Source organism: Perca flavescens, chromosome 10 (assembly GCF_004354835.1).
Source record: "Perca flavescens isolate YP-PL-M2 chromosome 10, PFLA_1.0, whole genome shotgun sequence".
NCBI lineage: Eukaryota > Metazoa > Chordata > Actinopteri > Perciformes > Percidae > Perca > Perca flavescens.
In genome coordinates this window covers 15869245-15884895 of record NC_041340.1, presented here as the reverse complement: position 1 = coordinate 15884895, position 15651 = coordinate 15869245, and the positions used below count along the sequence as shown (strand labels likewise).

General features: G+C 43.2%; 1 protein-coding gene across 7 annotated transcripts in view; it reads right to left on the bottom strand.

Annotated features, from left to right (window-relative positions):
• Nucleotides 1-15651, bottom strand: part of dlg3 (discs, large homolog 3 (Drosophila)) — an 86788-nt gene that overhangs the window by 18011 nt on the left and 53126 nt on the right. For 3 of the 7 annotated variants that reach the window (XM_028588742.1, XM_028588743.1, XM_028588739.1), the window contains exons 7-14: nt 15359-15483; nt 14844-15013; nt 13907-14043; nt 12573-12717; nt 11112-11274; nt 8599-8724; nt 2582-2738; nt 958-1060 (exon numbers count right to left, since the gene is read on the bottom strand). In XM_028588742.1, the coding sequence (XP_028444543.1) occupies nt 958-1060; nt 2582-2738; nt 8599-8724; nt 11112-11274; nt 12573-12717; nt 13907-14043; nt 14844-15013; nt 15359-15483 (1126 nt within the window). The remainder of the gene's footprint in view (nt 1-957; nt 1061-2581; nt 2739-8598; nt 8725-11111; nt 11275-12572; nt 12718-13906; nt 14044-14843; nt 15014-15358; nt 15484-15651) is intronic. The other 4 variants (XM_028588740.1, XM_028588741.1, XM_028588744.1 and 1 more) reach the window with 4 other exon arrangements.

Genomic DNA, 15651 nt, shown 5'->3' with positions numbered 1-15651 from the left:
CTCTCTCTGCACCGAGCTCCGCCTGATCTTCTTTAAGAATGGTGACGCCGTTATCAATCGACCTATTGATTGGTCAGTAGGCGGTGCTTTTACACCGGTTGATCTCTGATCTCCGACTTAACCTGCTCCCGACCAGGTTGGGTGTTCATCATGAGTTACCACGGCGATTGAACCCGATAACAACTGATCCACCTTTGTAGTACAGAAAATCCTGGGTTGAGCCTTAAGTTAGCTCGTTAACGCCAAATCCTGCTTTGTAGTACAGGCCTCAGATCTGCCCATCTGAGTTTACTTTTTCTCGAAGGTGGAGCACGATACCCAGGGCTCGGTTTACATCTATTGCCATTTCTAGCCACTGGGGGACCATAGGCAGGCTGGGGGAACTCATATTTATGTGGAAAGACCTCATCAAGTGGTGGTTTTAAAAAAGAAAAGAAATCAGGGTAAATGGCTTAAATCAAAGCAGCAGAAGCCGAGATATCCTGACTTTTATTGCCTAGTGTAAGCGTCAAAAATACTGGATCCTACGTTTCTCACAATGCAATTTGACAGTGCCTTTCCCATAGAAACAGAATGAGAGTTATATAAAACATCCATGAGTAGCAGTCATTTGCTAGTTCAAAACCGAGTTTTAAGGATCTTTATTAATTTTAGTTTATATTGTGCTCACATTCTAATAAAATTGTGTTTAATACAATAACCACAAACTAAAATAAATTAAGTATTATTTGATCATATAAGTACAAGTTGGAACTTGGAGGCAACATTGCACAGACGGCAATAGGTGTAGATCCGTGGGGCCGAATAGCAAAACAATCTAGGCTATATACTGGTTGTTTGATGGTGACTCTTTCCAATACAGCCCATCAAAACTGAGAGTTCAAGACCCATTTTGGCACATTTTATATTTATATAATATAAAGTGTTCATGTGTGATATGAGACAGTATGGCCTCACCTTCAGGCCTGTACTGAGCTATGATGGTGACAGTCTGTCCAGCTCTCTTCAGCGCTGCAGCCGCCTGCTCATGTGTGGCATTCCTTAGGTTCACTCCATTCACCTGCAACAAACCAGGCACACAACCAATATTTCAGCAAGAAAACCCAGATTAGATCCTGAATGTGTGGTGCTTGTCTAATTGTGAAGATCTGTAGAGGAAACAAGTTTAGCTGGAAGCAAGCAGCAGTGAAATACAACATGCATATATTTAGGTTAAGAGTGAACGTCAAGGGATTTAAATATGTTATTAATTGGATACCTTATTGATTCACAAAATTCTCTTGTCTGGCAGAGCACAGCTAAGCTCCTTCAGAGTTGTTATGAATTGAATTTTCTTGCTCAAGGATATTTCAGCAGGGCAGATGTTTGCTGGCTTTCTAAACAGTAGGCCACCTTTAATTCTATCTAGTGCTGTCAAACGATTAAAATATTTAATCGTGATTAATTGCATTAATGTCATAATTAACTCTCAATTAATCACAATTATTTGCACATTTTTATCTATTCTAAATGTCCCTTGATTTCTTTTTGTCCAATTATTTTTTCTCATTTTAATGCTCTTATCAACATGGAAAAGTGGATCGGCTTGCTTTGTGCTTTTGTCGCCTGACTTTGACGAGGGGGCGGAGAATTCGTATCAGCTGTGCGCTTGGCCATCAAGTGGTATTTCAGACTGGACGTGCTGCGATGATAGCTCAGTTCACAACAACAAAACACACAGATCACTTTGGTCTTGTCAATGGAACCATTTGGCAACTTTTTAAAAGTAAACTTTCCATTCAGAATCTTATTGGCATCTATTTCGGCATATCGCGCTCGCCATCCACTCAAAACGTAACGTTGGCCTACTACTTAATTATATAATAATAAATAATTTAATAATAATAATATAATAAATAATTATTAATGTATATTGTTTCCTATTATTTAATGTATACTCTGTATGTGTGCTGTGTGTCTGATATTTCTGCAGCTGCAACACCATTATTTCCCATTTTTTTGGGATCAATAAAAAAAAATCTATCTATCTACTCTTTTGCCGGCTCGCGAGCTATACTGTCTATGCTCGCAAGCCCAAACAAGTGTGTGCGGCGTGCCTGTTGTTATGTTTCCGGTCTAGCTAGATCCGGTGTGGTGTTATAGTTTTTCTAACGTTACTAGTTGTTGCAACAGCATGTGAAAAAAACTACAAAGGTTGCTAGGCCAAAAATAACGTAAATCTCACGATAAAAAAATTGACGCCGTTAAAATGGGTTTGTGTTAATGGCGCTAATAACACGTTTAACTGGGGCGGCCTCTAGCTCGCCCAGTAAGAGCATTCGCTCCCTATTGGCTGAGTCACGCAGCGGCGCAGTGTTCGAATCCGACCTGCTGCCCTTTGCTGCCTGTCATCCCCCATCTCTCTATCCACTTTCAAATAAAGGGAAAAGCCCCCAAAAAATTATCTTTAAAAAAATAACGTGTTTAACTGACAGCACTAATTCTATCGTCATTATTCTGACAACGGGAGTTGGCTGAACTGCCTCAAAGCAGTACAGTTCTTTATGTGTCCAAACAGAAAGCTTGAGGTTGAGATACTGACCGAGAGAATCCGGTCTCCCCTCCTCAGTTCACCGCTCAGGTCAGCCGGCCCTCCTGCCAGGATGAAGGAGACGAAGATGCCTTCTCCATCCTCCCCACCAACAATGTTGAAGCCCAGGCCTGTGGAGCCCTTGTGCAGCAACACCTTCCTTGGCTCCCTGCCAAACACAGTGACAGCGTCAGGGTGAAGGGCAGAGAGAGATATAGGACCACAACTAAAATAGAAACAGCATAAACAGAGGGGTACACAGAGGCTGTTTCAAACAACAGCCATCATCTAGTGTGTATGATCCCACAATGTTAAGTGCTGCAAGCTGTAAGCCTGCGGATCTTTTTGTAGATACACTCTGTATATATTTGAAAGTGATTGCTTTAAATAGAACATTTAAATGATTTATCTACAGGACCACTCACCAGGAGAACACAATGATTAAACATGTATTAATCATGTACTAATCACATTACTTAAAAAGATAATGTGGATTACACTGATAACACTGCAAATAGTTTATTGTTTAGATACAATGAAGGCAATAAAACAAGCAGCAAAACGACTAGATCCAAATGCATATTATCTGCTGGCTATAGACCTTCCTGCTTTGCATGGCAATCTCATGGAAATGTACACATGTGTACACATTTAAACACCCACTCATATTAATGTACGCAGACACAATGAGCCACCCACTGCTCGACACACCCACTCTGCTTTAGCGTTAGCCACTATGACTCATCCTCCAGCAGGCTATTCAGACTGCCTCGGTTTTAAGATGCTAGAGAGGCCAAACCGCTGCTATGGTCCAGCAAAAGCCCTCTGAGAACACACTTCATACTAGTGCACACACACACACACACACACACACACACACGCACGCATGCACACACGCACGCACACACATACACACACACACAAACACACTAGGAAGCCCAGCATTAGCCTCACACACACACACACACACACACACACACACTAGAAAGCCCAGTGTTAGCCTCACACACACACACGCACACACACACATACATACAATTATACACACACACACACACACACACACAAACACACACACACACACACACACACACATACCCTAGGAAGCCCAGCGTTGGCCTCACACACACACACACTAGGAAGCCCAGCGTTGGCCTCACACACACACACACTAGGAAGCCCAGCGTTGGCCTCACACACACACACACACACACACACACGCACACACACACAGTAACACTTGCACACATACTTTATATACAAATGCACACATAATCAAACATGCACAAACCACACAGAGACGCACACAGTTTCCACTCTGAACAGAAAACACTGCATGGTTCCCATTAGTGGTCTTCTCTCGCAGTACTGAGCCTGCGGTCTACAGGAACAATTCTTACTCAATCCCTAATGGCTGCGCTCTGACTTGCTGTTAAGACCATTTTCCCATCAATGGCAGCAGAGGCAGCATTCCAGACTTTCAGAATCATACCCATGACTGACTGGAAAAAGCATTGATTACTCCACTAACAGAAATGAATAGCATCGGAATGTCCTAAATAGTTAAACTTCTGGAAGTTTAACCTGGTTAAACTTCTGGAAGTTTAAACAGATTGTTAAAGTGTATTCATTGTACTGACAAAGCTTAACACATTCTTTCTTTTTTCTAAAGCCGTTTAGATCTTTCTGTACCAGAGATGAAATACTAAAATAAAAAAATTGACAAGTGGCAAATGCCTTTAAATATGCTAAAACAACGGACTTGCCTTCAAACAAGTCAAGCTTAAAATAACATTGCTTCCCATCTTGAGCTTTTCATCCCATCTCGACGAGGCACAGATCTCCATGGTTACCTTAGGATCCGGAAATGGTGCTTGCTTCTGAAAGAGCATTTCCTAACAGTGCGTTCAGGCAGGCTCCTCATCAGCGACATGGAAGATGAGATGTTGACTGTGAACATGGTGGCTATGGCACATCGCTCTTACTCCTCGACCCTTCTTCCTGTCTGGCCCTTCAAAAGAGGGGCTACAATTTTAGAAGCTTCTGTGTTTGGGGCCTGGTTTTCCCTATCTCATCCTTGTGTGCTGTGATGAGAAGCAGCTCCTCTTTGGGCTGTCACAAACGCTCTCTCCCCATCATCACCAGCAAGGCAAGACTTAACACTTAACCCTAACGCTCCCACGCAAACCATCTTTGTTCAATTCAAAGCAAGGAGGCCAAAATTACCCTTTACTCACATCTGGAATAACCAGGACTGCATTACATCAAGTGCATTAGGACTTGGCGGATGTGTTGAACTGTAGGTTATCCAAGCTTGATCCCCTTTCACACCGCGCTTTCCCCTCGTCTCTGCTCTGATGCTGCTTTGGTTCCAGCCCCCTCTTCAATACAGCACACCAGCATTCCTGTCTTTCAGATCTGGACCTCGGGAGAATAGGCAGATTCCCAGAAGCTCCTTGCTAATTTGTCAGAGTGTAAACAAACTGAGGAGCTCATGAGCTGACTTTCGGCCTTTGATTGAACGCCCCCATCTTCTGTGACCTGGCTGCACGCTGGAAGCTGGATTTCCTCACAGCAAAATAATGTGTAGACTACTGTGGAATATTTGGACACGTGAGGCCGGCATCGTTTTTTATTATCTTATAGGAGCACTATGCGTATGTGTGTGTTTCTGCATGCACTGTTTGTCCGTAGGATGTGAATCGCCTGGCTATTTCAATGGAAAATGGGAGTAAATTCCTACAGTTTTAAATGGAGGGATCAAGTCCTCCTCCCTCCCTATCACAAGACCTGCCTGCCCTCCCTTCCCCCTTTGCCTTTTCATCCATGCCTGGAATGTAAACAGTTACTGAGCGGTAAAAAGCCTTTCTCTCTGCTCTCCCGTGACTCTTTTCTCTAATTTAAAAGCTCCCCCCCTCCCACCGCTATATTTTCCCTGTCTGCTTCTGGGTTTTGGCTGAGGCAGTCGCAGCTCTATCCTAAAGCTGTGAATGGATATCTGGGCTGTGGGGTTCAGCGGGTCATGCTGCCCTGTACTCAGCCCAGTAATTGGCTCTGCTTGGCTGATTAATGGTGGACACTGCAGATGGACGCCATTTTCCACAGACAGGCACTACCTCACGCAGAACTTTCTCTCTCCCTTTTCCCCCAAATGGATCACATCAGCTTATGTATAGAGGCGTATACCGATTAAATTAAAAAGCTGCTTTGTCTCTGTCTTTCTTTTCACTGCTTAAATTTCACCAATAGATTTTCTGTGGCTGCCTCTTCTCCACGGCCTGCTATTTTCGTCTCACTTGACATAGGGAAAAATCTATTCACTGCTAAGGTGATAGACAGTTTAAGATATTTTATGCCTCTCACTGTGACTAAGAATAACATTGCAGAAGCTGAATCTGCTGTAATTTATTCTATTTCAAACTCCCCTTTGTGTTTCTATAGCTTTTAAAAACGCTTAATAAAGGTAAAAGCCTTTGTCGTTATTGATTTCTGAATTCTTGCGCTTACCAGTCAAAAGGTTTTGTGTTTGTGTGTGAATGAGACACTTTACTAGAAGCACTGTTGTCTATATCTAATATGACGAGCAGAGGGGAGCTGCTTGTTTATTGATAGTGCACACTACTGTCACCAGTGACGGACTGGCCATCTGGAATTTGGGCAAATGCCAGAAGGGCCGCCCCCCAATGGACCCCTATGGGCCACTACTGATAATTTGTCTTTGATTAATTTTGAGAAGTTAATTTATGCACACAGCCACAAATATTCAAGATTGTACTGCGGCGAGGTGCGTGGAAAGATTCACTCGGAAGGCAGAGTTACTAATTTCCAAGCTAGGTTATTGACAAAAATAGGGCCGGTGTGTTGCAAATGCCGGTGCCGTTTTTTTTATCCCAATCCGTCACTGACTGTCACCACTGCACACAAGTATATTACACCAAACGTGTATATTTAAACACAGAGGTTTTATCTCTTATCGAGTCCAATGTGAACAGAGACAAGGATGTACAGCACTGACTCCACAAGAAGGGGGTAACATCAGATGGAGAAGGGGGAGGACGTGTCTGTGATGACACCACTGAGGGGGATGTGCAGATGGGCAGAGGGCGGATACAAGCTCTGACTCAATCCTCACAACCAGCCTGCTCCACTTCTGTGGAAGCCTGTGCTTACTACAGCATCCATCTAAAATAACCCCTCCCGGTTTGAGCCAATGAGGAAGCTACTGGGGCTGGGGGGAGGTGTCTGCTACCTGCCTGTCAGTGTGATGGAGCTGGATGCTCATCTGCTGTGATTGGGATCAAGTTGGTTGTCGGCCATGATGTCCTCTGAGACACTGTTTTCTGAAATATGCAGCGGTCATGACACACAAACCCACTAGGGGCAAACAGGTGCACACATGGTCACAGTATGTAGGCCGTTCTCATTTGCAGCGCTGATTTACGAGTTGTCTGGTGAGCAGGATGTATACTCACATGTACTGTATGTGTCCATGTCATAATTGTGCATTGCACTTAAAGCATGTGTATCTGCGTGTGTGCACCGTGTGTGTCAGCACATTAGGAGCAAATGTCTCAGTGTACAGTATGTGTGTGTGATTGGTGCTGGCAGCATTGGTGATGAGAGGGGTAAGACCTGAGTGCACGGCCTGGTTTTCCCAGTGTGCAGATGAATCATGACAGCTGCAGGACTGTCTGCTGCTACTGGTCCGCAGGCCCGTACTGGATCATCAGGCTCTTACTCCCCCATTACATTTATGGTAACAGCCAGGCATGGTGTTTGTATTTACATACTTAGAGCAGCAGGCAAAACATTCCAATGCTGCAAAGCAGAATATTTGTGCTGGGTGGCTCCAGTCAGCCCCCCCATCCTCCTGTGCTGTCCTTCAGGGTGTTTCTTAACACAACAACCTGCCTTTAGTTCCAGCCAAACAGCAACTCCATATTTCTGTCTTTTTCTCTCTCGCTCTCTCTCTCTCTTTCTCACACACACATATAGCACAAACACACACACACCCAGGAAAACACATATTGGCAACAATATATGACATTTATGGCACACAATATAAGCTACGTTCAACACAAACACATTACATAAAAGCAATGGTTCACACACAGAAACACCGGGGCATTCATCTCTGAGGTGAAGCACGATGGCCAAGACTGTGGGTAAAATGTAATAAATAAAAGAAACAAAAAATGTTAAACTAAATCAACAAACAGGAGGCCTTTTGCACATTTGGTAATGCCAAACACATTGCCATAAATATCATGTATTTAATTGTCCTTAGCAGTAACCACCAGTGAAAGTAGCTTGGCCCGAGATAGAGGCTTAGTTTTGTCGATGCCTCCTGACAGATGGAATTGAGCAGCTTGTGGGAGCGTGAAGCCCTTTCGGCTGCGCTCCCGTGGAGATGTGTTTGTGCAGACCAGGTACGACTCCATTTTAAACTGCAATAAACAGGGCCCTATTGTTTTAGATTCATAGATGTGAGCAGATTAGTCGAAAATTGATGAACAAATAATGAATATGGGCCAGGCCTTTGAAATTATGAAAAAGAGAGGGGAAAAAAATCAAAACAAATATACAAAGGGCAAGAAATAATGAGCTAATTTTTTTTTTTAAAGCTAATTTCTTTTAAAACATTTCAGATGTACAGTCAATTTGCTTTTATAGTATTTTGTTTTTTAGTACAATTCCTGTGAGTGTGATATGAGTCAAACATGTCATACAAACATAAAAAGCAGCAACATACTTAGTAACAAGTAATAGCATACAAAGCAGTAAAGACATGAGGTGAGGAAACATTTACATGCAAACATAGAGACAGAAAGCTAAAAGAAGTCTGTTGCCATCTTTCTCCTCTCAGTCTATTTCGTCTGCTTGTATAATTTGTGCACAAATGTGGCGCAGCATACTACTGTTGAGGCAGTAGTGCTGCTTTGGCCCTGCTCCTTTCTGATGCCAGATCCAGATGCTAAGCTATACAGAGGAGGGTTAGCTAAGCAAGGCGTGATGGACTAGGTTAGTACCTGCCAGAGAAGGGGAGTGGACCTTGGCACAAGGGAGCAGAGGAAGGACAGAAGCCTCTGTAGAGGGCCTGGGGCACCTTGATGTCCCCAGGTTTGTGGATGACACTGTAAATAGGTTCAGCTCTGCTGTGGGGTACAGGAATTACAGTGAACGGGACAAGTGTAGGACACATGTAAAGCACACATACCAACAAAGATGCGACAAATGCACATACACGTCATGTAGACAGCTTGTAGGACATTACAGGCCCACATAACAAACACTCGTCCACATTCACTCCATAGTGAACACAGACACGCATAAACGCCTGCATGCAGTCTCTCTCTCTCTCTCTCTCTCTCTCTCTCTCCCTCTCTCTCTCCCTCTCTCTCACACACACACACACACACACACACGGAGAATACAGCCTTTTCCCTCGAGCTGTGGGTTAAGATGACTCAAGGCCTTGTGGGGCACTCCAATCAAGCCTCTATGAATGCTACTTCTGATCCAGTACTTGGATAGGAGGTCAAAGGTTAAAACACAGTCATAACAAGTACAATAAGTGACAAGAGGCCTCTCTGCAAAGTATTTGGTCAGCACACAGCCACCACACACTGTCAAGCTATAACACAGTATGCACCACCAGGGCCCTGATGAGCTGAACATTTAAACAAAGCATTGTTTTGCTTCACGAAACACTTCATAAAGGGCGATTCAAATTGCTGTACATTCATGTATCGTCAAAATGAACCACACCATGACAACACCTTTAAAAAACCAACAAAATGGACGCAAAGAGAAACCCATGCAAAACTTTAAATAATATTCAAAGTCTGTAATTTTGTATATATATATATATACAGTGGGGGAAATAAGTATTTGACCCCTTGCTGATTTTGCAGGTTTGCCAACTTACAAAGAATGCAAAAATCTACAATTTTAATCATATGTACATTCTAACAGTGAAAGACAGAATCCCAAAGAAAATTCCAGAAAATCACATCATATGAATTTATTAAAATTGATAACCATCTGATGAGGAAAAACAAGTATTTGACCCCCTGGACAAACAGCAAGTATTCTGGCTCCTACAAGCCAGTTAGTCTTTCTTTAAGACACAGCCCCAATCCGAACCAATTATCTACATCAAATACTCCTGCCTCACCTCGTTACCTGTATAAAAGACACCTGTCAACACCCAAACAACCATCATCCAACTTCACCACCATGGGCAAGACCAAAGAGCTTTCTACGGACATCAGGGACAAGATTGTTGATCTGCACAAGGCTGGGATGGGCTACAAGAGAATCGGAAAGCAACTTGGAGAGAAAAGATCAACTGTCGGTGCAGTTATCAGGAAATGGAAGAAGCACCACACCACCGCCAACCTCCTCGGTCTGGGCCTCCACACAAGATCTTGCCTCGTGGGGTGTCCCTGATCATGCGAACGGTGAGGAATCATCCCAAAACCACAAGGGGGGGAACTGATGAATCAACTGAAGGCAGCTGGGACCACAGTTACAAAAAGAAACGGTTGGTAACACACTACGCCGTCATGGGTTGAAATCCTGCAGCGCACGCAAGGTCCCCCTGCTCAAGAAGAAACATGTACAGGCCCGCATGAAGTTCGCCATTCACCACCTGGACGACTCAGAAGAGGCCTGGAAGAAGGTGATGTGGTCAGATGAGACCAAAATAGAACTTTTCAACTTGTCGTGTTTGGAGGGCAAAGAACACAGAGTACAACCCAAAGAACACCATCCCCACCGTCAAGCATGGTGGTGGCAACATCATGCTTTGGGGGTGCTTTTCAGCCAAGGGACGGGACAACTCCATCGTATTGAGGGGAGGATGGACGGGGCCATGTATCGTGGAATTCTGGACCGACATGTCCTTCCCTCAGTGAGAGAGCTGAAGATGGGTCGAGGATGGGTGTTTCAGCACGACAACGACCCTAAGCACACCGCCAAAGCAACAAAAGAGTGGCTGAAGAAGAAGCACATCAAGGTTCTGGAGTGGCCTAGCCAGTCTCCAGACCTGAATTCGATTGAAAATCTTTGGAGGGAGCTTAAAATTCGAGTTGCCAGGCGACAACCTCGGAACCTGAATGATTTGGAGGCTGTCTGCAGGGGGAGGTGGGCCAACATCCCTGCCGAAATGTGCACAAACCTTGTCACCAACTATAAAAACCGTTTGACATCTGTGCTGGCCAATAATGGCTTTTCTACAAAATATTAACATGCTGTTTGTCCAGGGGGTCAAATACTTGTTTTTCCTCATCAGATGGTTATCAATTTTAATAAATTCATATGATGTGATTTTCTGGAATTTTCTTTGGGATTCTGTCTTTCACTGTTAGAATGTACATATGATTAAAATTGTAGATTTTTGCATTCTTTGTAAGTGGGCAAACCTGCAAAATCAGCAAGGGGTCAAATACTTATTTCCCCCACTGTATATACAGTATATATATGCATACAGTATGTGTGCGAGGAGAGTCATTTATGAAGGAACCAGTTTGTAACCTACCTTGTGAAGTCTTCCTCCCCCATCATGTGGCGGGGAACTGGCGAGTACCTGGACGGGGTGACCTGGGGCGGTGGGTACACTGGTTTGGGTTCCATTGCGCCCATGTAGTTGTGGCTGACGTGGTTGTCCACCATGGTGGGGAAGGCTGGGGGGAGGGCCAGGCCAGTAGGGGGAAAGAAAGAATGATTACAACACAGGCACAACAGGAACGCTGCATAGCACGAAGACAAACTGTAAAGGAGGTAACAGTTTAGTCAGTTTATCTTAACCAATTTATTAAGAAAAAGAATGGCAACAGTTTAAGTTATAATTATCTGCCTTCCTTTTCTCTTCCAAATAAGTTTGCCCAATCTATGTTTGTATAAAACGTATGTAGCTGTCTGTCTGTTTATTTATTTATCTAACTCCTCTTTTTAGCAACGTCTCCGCATTCCCAGATCTTCACAATTAACTTGGTGAGGACAATGACTATGCAGCTAATAGGAATGGTCGCCAAAACTACAAAAATAGGACCCAGGTTGTGTGAAACCATAATTTCCCTTCAAATAACCAAAATGACATTTAGGAATTTGGCTTTCTATCATCTTTAATCATCTCTTGTCTCTGTTCTCTGTCTGTGCTTATCTTTGCACATTAGGCAACTAGCACTGACTAATGTATGAACAGAGATGTTTTAATAATCTAGACCTGATTTTGTTTTAAATCTGTCAACCCTCTTACCACCTAAGAGGAAAAATATATTCTAAAAAGTTGGTGTATTGTGCATGCATGCAAACGATTACAAAAAAAATCTTGATGGAGGCAGCAGAGCATTAAACAAGCGTTTCAAATCCAGATCATCTGATCACGGGGTTATAGTGTCAGAGTGGGGTTAAGTCTGCATTAAGGGTTCACTTAAACCCTTACAACTGCAAACATTTACTGTAAAACATATAACAAAGTTCTAAATAGCTCCCTCTAATACTAAACCACTATTCTGTGAAAATTTGAGAAGCTGCAGCTCAAGATCGTGGGCTCTCATGAGCAGGTGGGATGTGAGAAACCGTCCACACTCAGTGGGAGGCAGAGAACTGCGCTTGTTGTTGCTGTGGGTAGAATTGTGTATGTGTGTGTGTGTGTGTGTGTGTGTGTGTGTGTGTGTGTGTGTGTGTGTGTGTGCAAGCATTCACTACATTCACTATGTGGGTGTCTGGGCATAGCAGTTTTGGGGAGAGAACAGTGATCCAACTCTAACATTCAGCATCTCTGATAAAGATAAAAAGATGATTCCCAGTGCAAAACGCTCTAACATGGACCCACACTTATAAATCACCCTTCATCTTACGTCAAACATTTTATATAAATAAACCTGTTCTAGTTTTGGAGCCAGCTGATTATGGATTAGTGAATATAAAATGTAGTTTCTGACTTGGACAGTGTTTGCACCACGACTAGTAACAACAAGAAGAGGTAGATACGTACTGCTGGAGTAGTCTGGAGGGGCGTACATGTCGTTGAGGTGCACAGGTCCTGGCTTGGCCACCTTGAGGTAAACCATGTCAGAGGTGTTCTTCAGCGCAGCCACTGCCTCCTCATGACGCACGTCCTGTAGCACGATGTTGTTCACCTGAATGTGATGATCGTTGAAAAAAAATCCTTGTATCAACACTTGTCTTAGTTGCACTGTGACAACATCACGCATCACGCATCACACCAGTCATCAGACCAGCCAACACAATAATGAATCATAGCTTGAAGGTATTATGAGATTTTAGTTCATTTCAACAGCAGAGTGAAAGGTTGGTGTGCTGCGCAGCATTAACAGAGGTCAAAAGCAGTCGGTACAGGTTCTAAAGGTGCTCTGAATTTGATTTGATGCCTTTTTGTAATGTAAGACACTTTACATTTCTCAGAGGAGTAAGAGCTTTGCCTTTTCTCTGTGTTGAACTTACATTTGACTGCCACAATGATGTCTGAGTTTGTATTTAATTAACTGTCAAGTTCCCAATGGGATTATTAATTTGAGTGTTTATTATTATTATTTTAATTATTTTTATTTAGCAGTTTGCAAAAATGATCTTATGAAGCTGCTGCAATTAGTTGAAAACAAACAGAAAAACGTGAGTAAATAATAAGAGTGGGTGCCATTATTTTTTCATTGTTCGTATTCTAATTAGCGCTTAATTAAAAGCCGCTGCACTGGAAGGGTCAAGCATATAAACAGCATGTTAAAACATGTAGTACGCTGGCTACATTTATGATGTAGGATTTGCCTAATCAGATGTAAGTAATTTCTAATAAAATAATATAAATACAATAAAATAACAAAGTGTCCTATATTATACAGTGTTTAAAAACCGTTGACTGGTATTTGTATTTTAACAGTGAGAAAATTATCAGTAAAATCAACATGTCTGTTAATGCATTTTGTATTAATGAAAGCTCAGTGATGCAGCAAATTAAACATATGTAATATTTCTTACTCTTATGCCCAGCTGATGGGCTTTTTATTGTACCACCTCATGGCCCAAATAGTAGATTATTGATCATGCACAAAGTCATAAACGCTGATGTGTGTCGTCTTGCTTTGCTTAATATGACAGGATGGGGCAACCGACCAGATAATGTAGTGTACTTAACATGTTCCAGAAACATTCAGTCATCTACATAGATCATATACAGTACATTGTACAGCTGAAGCAATAAGTGTTTGTGATCAATACTAACAATTATAGCTGAAGTTTTTTCGCCTATATATGAGGATCTAAAATAGGTTTATTTTGATTTATGTGACTGAGTCAGAGGGAGGTTCTTACAGCTAGCAGGCGGTCTCCAGTCTGCAGCCGTCCATCTTTTTGGGCAGCTCCTCCTTCTATGATCTTGGTAATATAGATGCTGTTGTCTCCTGGGATATGTTGGTTGCCGATCCCTCCGGCGATGCTGAATCCAAGCCCTGGTTGAGTAATAAACACAGTCAGATAGTCAATACGTGTATCACCTTTAGATATATTCCATGTCTCGGGGCCTGGGGCTGCCTCCTCTGAAAAAGTACAAATGTGTCTTCAATTAATCTCTGTGTTGTGGTTATTCAGTATTATTGCATTCATCTTCAAAAAGCTTGCGTGACAATGGACATATATATTTATTTTTTGATAAAAAATTTTTAAAGATAATTTTTTATTGCCATTTTAGGCCTTTATTTGATAGGACAGCCTAGACACGAAAGAGGAGAGAGAGGGAACGACATGCAGCAAAGGACCGCAGGTCGGAACCAAACCCACGGCTGCTGCGTCGAAGACTGAGGGCTCTAGCTTGCATCCGGCGCAAAGCCCGACAAAAGTGTCTTTGCTATTTTAAGACCGTCCAGCGCCCACGTCGTGCTGGTCTTACAGGGAGCTGTGTTCAGGTGAATTCTTGGCATATTGCTATTTTGAGGCAGTGGGAAGTTATCGCGCCATTGACCAACAAAAAACTGGTCTAAAGTCAAGTTCATTGTTATTTTAACAGCGCATGATTAAAATGCGCTTAGACTCGAGAACATCGTGAGCCTAGGCGAGATTAAAAATAAAAATATTACAATGTGAAATAGTATTATGATATGATCTGCTCGCATGCTTTCACTTCACGCACAAGCAGATCAGTTTCTTCTCTCCTTCCTGCTCAGCAAATCCGCCATCATAATAGCATCATAACCAGGCACCCTGACTTATATATTTCTATCTTTGTGGTTGATAAGTGGGATGTGTCCCTGACCTTTGGGCCCTTTCAGCAGGTTGACCTCCAGAATCGTCTCGGGTGGTGCCTGTCTCCGTCGGACCAGCAGCCTCACTACCGGCCCCGCCTCCTTCAGGGCTTCCACCGCCCGACTGTGAACCACCTCAGACACGTCCACTTCGTTCACACGCAGCACGCAATCATTCACCCTGTGGAGGGAAAAGTTTGAATATATATATATCAAACACACTACCCTGTCCGTCAACAGATAACAGCACTGCACAAAGGCAGGGAGAGACTCTAGCATGGCCAATGTAATCAAAAGCCTCCAAAGCACATAAAAAGGCACTTCATATCATAATTCTTGCATGTTTCAGACTTTGGTTTTCCAGTAAATCATAACTTTGAGGAAACACAGAGAGCCTGGGGGCAGAGGGCTGTAAAAACTCTGCCTCCCACACAGCACTGCCTGGCAGGACACAGTGGTGGTGAGCTTTAAAGAAGAGAGTAGGGAGGTTAGACTAGAGAGAGGACAGGTGAGGAGGGGAACTTACCCCAGCCTTCCATCCATAGCAGCTGCTCCTCCAGGGATAATCTTTGTGATGAAGATCCCCGGATCATCAGGAATGTGGGGATTGTCTATTCCTCCAGCAATGCTAAAGCCCAGGCCAGAGTTCCCCTGCACACAGGTTATGATTGGCATTTTCAGTGTGGTACCATAAACAACAACACACACACACACACACACACACACACACACACACACACACACACACACACACACACACACACACACACACACACACACACACACACACACATACACTTAGATGTAAGTGATGCACCC